Source organism: Tyto alba, unplaced genomic scaffold (assembly GCF_018691265.1).
Source record: "Tyto alba isolate M040663 unplaced genomic scaffold, T.alba_DEE_v4.0 Super-Scaffold_18, whole genome shotgun sequence".
Taxonomy (NCBI): domain Eukaryota; kingdom Metazoa; phylum Chordata; class Aves; order Strigiformes; family Tytonidae; genus Tyto; species Tyto alba.
Genome location: NW_024881280.1, coordinates 4,857,346 through 4,867,209, shown reverse-complemented (window position 1 = coordinate 4,867,209; position 9,864 = coordinate 4,857,346). Strand labels below are relative to the sequence as shown.

The window sequence follows — 9,864 nt, the reverse complement described above, 5'->3', positions numbered from 1 at the left end:
TTCAGAGGTTGGCTCTCTCGCCCACACTGATTTAGCAGACGTAAGAACCTCCACGTACAAAAATACTCCTGTTTCATTGAACCGTTTTAAAACAGTTAACCTTCCAGTTAATCCACCATGGGCCCAGGAGGGTCAACCAGGAGGGAGAGCTGACCCTTCTGGATAAATCAGCACCGGCCCCGTTCCTTACAGTCGTGGGCCGGGGAAGAGGGAGCACATCAGCTTCGATGCCCTTGCTCTTGGAAAATGACATTAACCTCCAAGAAGAGTGTAAAGAATTAGCAACCCAACCTGATAAATTTAAATGTTTTTTTATTAACAATCATTTTACATTACAAGGATAATATGACAAAAGGAAGGTTCTCGTGTACATACTATGATATATCAACATAGCTCTATTCGTATCCAGTGTCCTAGGTCCTTTCACACAGGTACTATAAAGCATAGTCTGTAAAGTAATAACATTTTAATGTTCTCCAAAAGAGTGATATTAACATAGTAATACATATGTAGTAATAGACGTCTAGATATTTTTCTCTCATTTCGTGTGTGTGTGAGTGGGTGTGTGTGGTGGGTGGGTGGGTGAGAGATCGCTTGGAACAGTTCAGCAGGGCTGTGCTTGGATATGGTGAGGTTTGAGAGAAAACCTCTTGTTTTCTGGAAGTAGAAATGCATTTTTTTTTTTACCAACAGTCGGGTGAGTCTAGGAGGATGCCACGACTGGCAGAAAACTCCGTAGCCCTCCTATAGCATTCGGGACATTACAGCATATGAGACACGGTTCCCCCACGTAGCCCAGCGAGCTTATTCGACATGAGGTGCAGTGCATGGGAGCCCCTCGCCGGGCGGCAGCGTTGCCGGCACGGGCGGGCGGCCAGGCCGCGGGCTGAGCCTACGCGAGTGTCAGTGGCATCCGAAGGAGGAACGGAGAGCTGGGAGTGAGGAAACCGTCTCTTGAGGTTCGTGAGGAACACGTGCCGGGGTGCTTCCCGCCGGCGCTGCGGCGGAACGGGGAGCCGCCGGCGGGCGGGTTGCGGCTGAGGTGGATTACCAGTTGTGTGGAGGAGAGAGGCCTGGAAAAGGGCGCTGAGGTGTGTGGTGGGGCTTGGGGGGGGGGGGGGGGGGGGGGGTGGGGGGGGGTGGTGGGGTGTGGGGTGGTGGTGGGGGAGCTTGCACAGCGTTTGCTCATGCAATACCAGTGTAGCAAGTCATTCGGCCGTCGGAGTTACAACTCGCCCCCCTCCCGACCGAAGCCAACAAGTAAAACGAACGGCGAGGAGCGCGTGGTTGCCAGGCCCGGTGTAGAGCTGCAAAGCCAAACCTCCGTGCTTCCCCGCTTCGACCTTCACGGGGAAGCAGCACGGCGACCCACCACCCGCTGCCAGCCCGGCCAGAGGCACCTCTCGGGTGTCCCCCCCCCCGCAAGGTGCCAGCCGAGGGCTTCACCCCGCAGTGGGGTGAGCGTCCTACGAGCGGCCGGGTGAAGGGAGGGATGGAGGGACGAGGCAGCTGCCCATCCCGCAGGCATCGGCAGAAACTCGGGGAAGGCTGACCCACCCCCCCGCCCCAGCCCAGTCCTGGCATGGAAATGCTTGTCATGCGAAAATAACTGTCTCTCCGCACAAGTCGGGCAAGGAGGGTTGCACCCTTTGGTGCTCCAGTCTGGCGAGGTCGGGACCACACGCGCGCCACCGACGGCGCCTGCCGCGCAATCGCATCGTTCCTTTCCCTCCAGCAAACCTGCCCGGGGAGCGGCTGCGGGACTCGAGGGAGAGCAGCGGCCAGCCCTGCCCGGACAGAGCTGCACGTGCCTCCCCAGCAGGGCCGGCACACTCCCATCCTTATCGCTCCCAACCTGGGGTGCCCTTCTTCCCATCCGTGCTGTCCCTGCCACCTCCGGCCTGCCTCCCTCCGTCACGCCTTTGCTCTCCCGCCGCCGTCCTGCCGGCCCCACGGCCTGCGCCGCCGAGCCGGGTCTCCCGGGCAGGGTGCCAGCGACTGCCGGGCAGAACAGCCGAAAGCCACGTTTTCACGGCGCCGGGCACCCGCAGCTGCCAAGCGCATCGGTGCAGAGAGAGGAAAGTGCATCTGAGGGTGGGACAGGCATCTGCCCAAACGCGAACATGCAGGACCTCAGCCAGAGGCAGACTCGGGAGAAGACAAGGACACGCCAGCGTTCTCCCCCCACCGAGACACCCCCCCCCCCCGCCCCCCACCGTTACACAAGCCTTATTTAGCACTTGGTTAACACGCCGGCAAGGAAACCACTTGCCCTAACCACAGCAAAGCCCCTCTCCGTAGAGTGAGTGCTATACACGTAAATGTAGGCCTCAGTGTATGGCTAAAACGATCCCAAAGTCCGAAGTCTTCAGTGTTATGTGCCTTGTGCCAGAACACAGGGCCAGCCTTACACAAGGGTGGTTGAGTCTATCTCTATATTATATCTTTATATCTATCGAAAACATAGAAATATATAAATATATAGGATTTTATTTATAGATATATAAGCATGTGATTTTAATCTTTTGTATTGTGTGTATATGTACTGGGATGTGCGTATATACAATATATAGACCATATGCATATGTACTGTATACATACACTAGCTTACATGCACACACATCATACGTGTCTCCAAGGGAGACAGGAATTGCATAGGCATTACTGCATTGAATACAATGGCTGGGGGGAGCAACGTACCGTTTCTCTGCTTTTAAGACCTCTTTTGACAGGGCTGAGAGGGGAACCTGCAAAAGCAGAGGCTGTTGCTGCTTATTTGCAAGCCGGCTGTCTAGGCTGTCTTACCCACTGGTCAAACAAACAGCAATCCTCATGAGATAAGAAAGAAAGGGGACCCTGAAGACTTCGCGGGCCGCCTGGTTGAGTTTGTGCTGTGAGAGAGTTGGACCGAGCCCGAATCACGTCCGAGGAGTCATATCAGCAAAAGCGCGACCAGCACGGGGGACATCGCCGCGGTCAGCTCGAGACCCAAGGCAGGTGAGACGCTGGGACCCTGCCCACCGCGTTCCCCTCACAAAGCCCCCCCGTGGCTCCCGTGTGCTTTTGCTGGTATGGGAAGAGCTTTGGTCTCTTGTGAGGATTATCCCTGCTGAGTTCGGCCTCGTGGCCGGAGGGCCCGGGCCCCTGCGGCCGCTGGCGAGCCCTGCAGAAGGACATGTCTGCATGTGCTTCATGGATTTCTGCTTCACGGCAGGGTCAAAGAGGCAAGGAGCCTGAGCAAAAAGTGGGGAGGGAGAATTGGCAACCAAAAAGCCCGGGGGCTAGAAATACAAACCCGAGGGTCTGGAGAAGCGTGTGTTATTCACAGTCAGATGCCATACCTAAGATGCGTGGGGGGGGGGGGGGGGAAGGAGAGAATAGAGAGCTCATTTGAAAAAAACTAAACCCTTCTCTCTTTGCAGCCAAAGCAGTTCAAGATGCTGCGAGCAACACCTTCAAAACAACCTCCTCTCCCTCGCTCAGCACAGCGGGAAAGGCATCAATTAAACCCGACGCGTGGCCATCTTGGAGGCAAGGAGAGCCCTCCCCATGCCCCCCGCTGCCCCCCGCCCCGGCCTTGCTGCCGGCCACCCGGCCAGGCCCCAGAGAGTTTGCAAACAGGGAACAGAAACGCATCTGCCCCGGGGAAAGGCCGGGCAGGCAGGGCACTGGGAAGCCAGGGGCACTTTGCATTGGTATTCCTCCCTCCTCCCTATCTTGCTCCTGCCGGCAGTCACGTTTCCATCCACAGACTATCCATGGGAGAGTAACAGCTACAGATCTGAGATAGGCGGGTAAACCTAGAGGGAAAGCTTGCAAAGCACCTGTGTTCGCCTAGGACAAAGGCCGGGTTGATTTTCTGATGTGGGGATGATGGGGGAATTGTTTGTGTTTGGGGAGCTGGGCTGGGCCAGGCTGGCTGCTCCCCCCCTTCACCCGTGCGAGGGGTCTCTGACCTTCCCCATCGCGGGTGTCCGCAGCATCCCGTGGCAGGGAATCGCGCTCCCTACCCACACGGCTCACAGGTGCACACAAAGTTATTTGCAAAACCAAGGAGCGCTCTCCCACTGCCAGCTGACTGCCCCGAGTAAAACCACCACTTGCTGCACGTTTCGCTCCGCCGTCAGGGGTAAGAGCAGCCAGTGACAGATGTCACTGATGAGAGCAGGATTTGCAAACGGACCAAAGGGAAGGAGTGACAAATTAGAGGAATTGTTTCTGAAGAAGCCTCTTACCTCGCCAACAAGGCAAGGCACTCTTTTCTCATCCCCCCACCCCCCCCCCCCCACCGTGGCAAAAGTAAAGAGGCTCAGAGCAGGAGCTGTAAACAGGTCTCGGGGTGGCTCAGCACAAGCCCTGGGGGAACACTCCTGTCTGCAAAGGTGTCGGGAGACTGTGGGCCAGCATCCCTTCCCTCCACGTAGGCCAGGCACTTTGACGGGCCTCTGTGACAGAGCCACGTGCCGAGGAGCTTTCACTGCTGCAAACGGAAAGGCGGGTGATTTTTTTTTTTTTTTTTTTTTGTTTTCCCTCCACCAAGAACTATGGAGTCAAGCGAAGGAAAATGAAAAAAAAAAAAAAAAAAAAAAAAAGGGTTGGGTGGGAGGAAGGAAGGAAACTATCTTTACAGCCTCTCCAACAGCCACAGCAGCTTGCATCAAATATTTTTGTTATTTTTGCTTCTGCTGCAACATGCACGCTCGACAAGGAAGACTCTCCCCCACCTGCCCCTCTGGCATATCACTTCACTTGTCTCCCACATCTACGTTCACCTTGCCAATCTCCAGGCCAGAGACTAACAGAGCAGCCTATCTTTTTTTTTTTTTTTTTTTTCCTTCTTTAATTTTAATTATTTTTTTTCTCCTCAGATTTTAACTCAGGGGGGAGCCTGCGGGCTCCCCAGCAGGGAGCAGCTCTGTGAGCTTCGTGGCAGCACCCCGAGCGCAGCTGACTCGCTGGGGCTGGACACCCACAAGCACCTCGCCTGGAGAGATCCCTGTTTTACCGTCCAGCAAACAACTGCCCACGCCTGCACAGCTGGCGGAGAGCTTCCAGTTTAATTTTTACTCCTCTAGACGAATGGGTCAATCCGATCACATCGTTTATTGGGGGGCGGGGGGGGGGGAAATGGCAAACGAAGCCATTTTTTCGCTTGCGCTACCGAGGCCCCTGCGCTGCGGCGGCGTGACGCCCTGACTTAGGCTGCGACGTTTCCACGAGGGAGAAGTGGATCTCCTCACCTCCCCGGCTCCCACCCGAGCCACCTGAGGTAAGGCAAGAGGGGACGGGGAGTTAAGTGCTACAGAAGGCAGGGCGCCCACCCAGCCCTCGCCGCCCCGCTCCCCCTCGGGCCACCGAGCCCCGTTTTACAGCAAAAGGAGCAGAGTCAGGACGCGAGGGCTGGGCGCCGTGAGTGCTTTGGGTGGGCTCAGCCCCACAGGGACAGAGGGGAAAAACTTCCAAAACTCTGACCAACACCGGCGTGGCGGTTCCCCGTGGGCTCTGTGCCATGCTGAGGGCAAAAGGGGCGAGCAGGAGGTGAGCGAGACCTAGGTAGAAGTGCGTGTTTTCCCGGGGAAGACAGTGCGTGAACCCTGGCAGTGAAAGTGACTCCGAGAGAGATCGGTTCCAAACGTGCTACATCTCCATTGAAAACAAACAAAAAAGTTTAAAAAATAAAATAATATTATATATATATATATATATTTATATAAATGAAAAGCTATCAACTAGCAGCAACGGTTCTAGAGATATCTTAGCACCAAGACCAAGGGCAGGGGGGGGTAACAGGAGAAAGGAAAGGTTCAGTGTTGCTGATACCACCATCATGTTTCCAAACAACACAGCTTGGCACAAAGCTTGTCCCTCTGGGAAGTGAGAACATGTCGGCTTGGACACCTTCCGAACAACAGGTTCTCACCCTCACGATGGTCTGGTCAGGTTGGTGCTGTCCATGCCACATCAGCGGGGCAAGGCACTAGCATCTGTTGTGGAGTTTTTGCACCTTTTTTGTTTGTGTGGTTGGTTTTTTTTTGTTTGTTTTTTTTTTTTTGGTTGTTTTTTTGGTTTTTTTTTTTTTTTTTTTTTTTGCTTTTCTAACCTGAAGTGATAATGTGTGAATGCCTGGAGCTCACTTTAAAAGAATAAAACAAAGAAGAACCCCGAGCCCACAGAACAATCTCTTTGTGATGGAAGGTGCAAGTCCCCCATTCACATTTCAGCTGGACTCCTCATCCCTTCAAGAAAGGAAGAAATATTTTGCAGGAAGAAGCAGAGCATCCCTTCTTCCTGCTGTCATCAGTCTGCTGTGCTGTGGAACATGTTACCTTGGTCACAAGAGAATACGTGAACCTTTGTACGACATCATCACATGAATATAATCCAAGATAATCTTGCATTGATAGCTCCTGCCACCAAACTGCAGCAGGTTTTTCTCTCAGTCATTCCAAACAAAACAAAACAAAACAAAACAAAACAAAACAAAACAAAACAAAACAAAACAAAACAAAACAAAACAAAAAAACCCACAACAATCTAGGATTATAAAGACATAGTATAAATAATGTAAATTAGAATATAATTTTTTAAGCCTTTGAATCTCCGCCCAGAGATGGCTCTTGACTCATTGGCTGTCTAGCTTCCACAGCAGCCCTGGTTTTGAATGAATAGTTGTATATATATATATTTTTATCTCCTACAATATAAAAATATAAATGCAAAAATTTCCCCCTGCCTTCTCTATTTTGCTATTTTATAGTCTGCACATGACATCATGTTATAATATACGTATGATAGACTGGTACTACGTTTATCATAAAAGGAGCTGAAAGCCAAGTATTACTCTACAGCCCAAAAGTAGGGAGAAGTGAGAAAGGGGCATCACAGTTTAGTGGAGGCATTTGTTTCTAAATCAGAAGCAAAAACTAAAATCATGTCCCCAGCCCTTTCCTCCTGCCAGTAATCTCTGTGAGCGAAGAAAGCTCCCACTCGAGTGAAGAGAACTGGGTGGAGTTGGAGAGCTGGGGACAACATAAACGCACGGGATGCTCTGTCGGAAATCAGAAATCTGACGGTCATCAACGAAAGGCTCGAATGGCTCAATAACTGGACTGAACAACGGAAAGAGAGGCAGAGATTAAAACCGAGGGGGAAGAAAACAACCGACCAACCCCAAAACAAAACAACACAGAAAACAACCCGACAAAACACATACAAAGGAAACCACCAGGAGGATGAGGCTGACAAAGACCCGTCGTCTAGCTTATAGATCATTAGGTTTGAACATGTAGAGTATGGCCCCAGCACATGCTTCTAAAGAATGAAATGTTGCCACCTACACTGCAGCTGCCATGGTTGGAGACACAAGTAAATGTCTAAACATTGTCTGAATCTTTAAAATTCTGCTTAGCTTCTATCAGACGCACATCGTCTTAACTTTTAAATTTTCAGTGTGGGTTTTTCCTTAATATATATAATATATATATATATTTTATATAATATATCAAAGTTTAGAGTATAGATTAAAAAAATTATTCAACAGCTTTCTGATCTGAGGCATTCCTTCCTAAATATCGGGGTAAAACTCAGAGCCGTGGTCCATGCTCTGCAACATCGGCTTCTGATCAAGGGACGACATCCTGCTCAGCATTTCGGCTGACAGCGCGTAACTATTGCCCGACTTCTCCTCGAACCAACTATCTAGGGCCCTTTTACAATCGAAGTTGGCAATGGGTGGCCCGTTAACGGCAATCGTCAAAAGATCACTGAGCTGCTCCAGCGTGAGCCGAGAGCGGTTGTTTTTGCGCACTCTCTGCAGGGCGTTGCGCCCCTTCTCGCAGCAGGCCGATGAGGTGGGAAGGACTTTGAGGATCTGAACTATTTTATTTAAGAGGGGGAATCTCTGTTTGTATTTACAAATGTGACTGAGCAAGTCTTTAAAACCGTTTTTGGTATAATAATCCACCTTGAGTTCTCGCCACTCCATCAGCAGACTCCCTCGGGTGTCCATCCCCTCCCTGCAAACCTCTCTGGAAAACGACGGGACCGTCTCCAGGTGTTCAAATATTTGTACCATATCCTCCTTCCCATAGCTCATGAGCTCATCGGTGCTTCTGGGCCAAGCTGCGAGGTCAAATACCTGACAGGCCTTCACGAATGTCCGGCTACGGGAATCAAACCTTTGGGCTAGGATCACCTGGGTCTTCTGGCAGATCTTTTCTCTGATCGACTGGAATTTGGCTTCAGCCACCCGTAGGTTTTTCACAGCGATGCCATTAAAGCTTTCACGGAAGTTTTCCTCAAACTCCTGCAAGTACTCCCCAGGCGAGTCTGCTAGCCGGCTGATCTCCTGGATGGCCTCCTCTATTTTGTCGTCCACCTGCGACACAAGAAGATACTCCCCTTGGAAGACGTAGGCGAGGCGTGAAAGCACAGCAATCACATCCAGCAGGAAGTATATGAGTTTAATCGACTGGTAGTCCATCAGGAACTGCAGGAGGGCCAAGGCAATGGCAGACGCGTCCGCCCTTTGGGTCTGGCCGCTGACGTCTTTGAGATGGGCTACAACCTCAAGGTAATCCTTGATTAGAGCGTTGAGCACGTTCTGCTCCCCGATGATCCACTTCACTGCTCGAATGTCGCCCAAGAACTCGGTCTCCTCGCACAGCGTGGCAGCAGTGACCCTCAGCTCGCACATGAGTCGGGGAGAGTAACGATAGAAACTGAGCAGCTGCTTCAAATTGTTTTCTAGCTCCTCCAGGCACGGCAGCTCCTTCCCACTGATGGCATCCAAAATTTCCAAGTGGGGCCTGTGCACCATAAAGGGCAGGCAGAGAAGCCAGGGCAAGGTCTTTCTGATTGTCATGAACAAGTTGGCTCTCAGGCTGGCAGTAACGTTAGCACCATCGACTCCCAAGCCAATAGTTGGCTTCTCATCCTGCAACCGTATTCCCAGGCTGGAAAAAGCCCTGTCTAACGCTTGGAGGTAACTGTCTGTCGTAGAAAAGCCCAGCTCCTGAAGAGACAGGAATTCGGTTGCCGGAGGCCCGTCGCTGCTCGTGTACTGCACGTAAACTGCGACCGTGTCCGCAAGCAAGTCGTCGCTCTGCCCGTCCAGAATGATGCTGAGGAAGGGAGACTGTCGGATGCGTTCAACCAGGTCCTCTCGAAGAGCCCGGGCGATGTGGTGGATCAAGATTTGGCAGTCTCCCTCATTCATGTACTGATCCACCACCTTGAGTTCACACTTTCTCAGTAGTTCTGCCAGAGGCCGAAAGTCGTAGTAGGGCCTGCCCTCCAGGGCCAAGTGGTAGGCTGTATTGAAGAGCAGGGTCATATTTCGGCACATCTCTTCTGTCTTCTCGGGGTGCATCCTGAGCTTGTAAAGCTGCAGGCACTTCTTGTGGAGGTTGCTCTGGCTGTGAAGCTTTATCGTGTGTATCTTGAACTGCTTTGAGCCAATGATGAAGGCTGAAGTCCGAGAGGATTGCACTGTGTACTGCCTACAGACGTGGCACCACATTTCATTCAGTGTCGGGGAGTACCGCAGAAACCAAAACTTTTTAAGCCACTCTTGCTTGAACCGCCGTATCCTCCGGCCTGTTGCGGAAGACATCTTAGAAGGCTCGTCTGTAGCAGCAATCATGTCATTGGAAACTGATTCATCAGCAGAATCCACCTCTTGGTCATCGTCCTCCATGATGGTGGGAACAGAGATGATGCTTTCGGAAGCTGTAAGATAAAAAAAAAAAAAAAAAAAAAAAAAAAAGGAAAAAAAAATATGGTATTTGCAAAGTTGCTGAGATAGAGAAGCATCCTACCGGTGACAGTAGAGCATTGCCTGATGAGCTGGTCACAACCTGCCCT

General features: G+C 51.6%; 1 protein-coding gene across 3 annotated transcripts in view; it reads right to left on the bottom strand.

Annotated features, from left to right (window-relative positions):
• Positions 1-295: 295 nt before the first annotated feature.
• Positions 296-9,864, bottom strand: part of PRDM11 (PR/SET domain 11) — a 51,569-nt gene continuing 42,000 nt past the window's right edge. For all 3 annotated transcript variants that reach the window (XM_042790776.1, XM_042790775.1, XM_042790777.1), the window contains one exon: positions 296-9,729. In XM_042790776.1, coding sequence (XP_042646710.1) covers positions 7,565-9,729 — 2,165 coding nt within the window. In that variant the 3' untranslated portion in view covers positions 296-7,564. The remainder of the gene's footprint in view (positions 9,730-9,864) is intronic.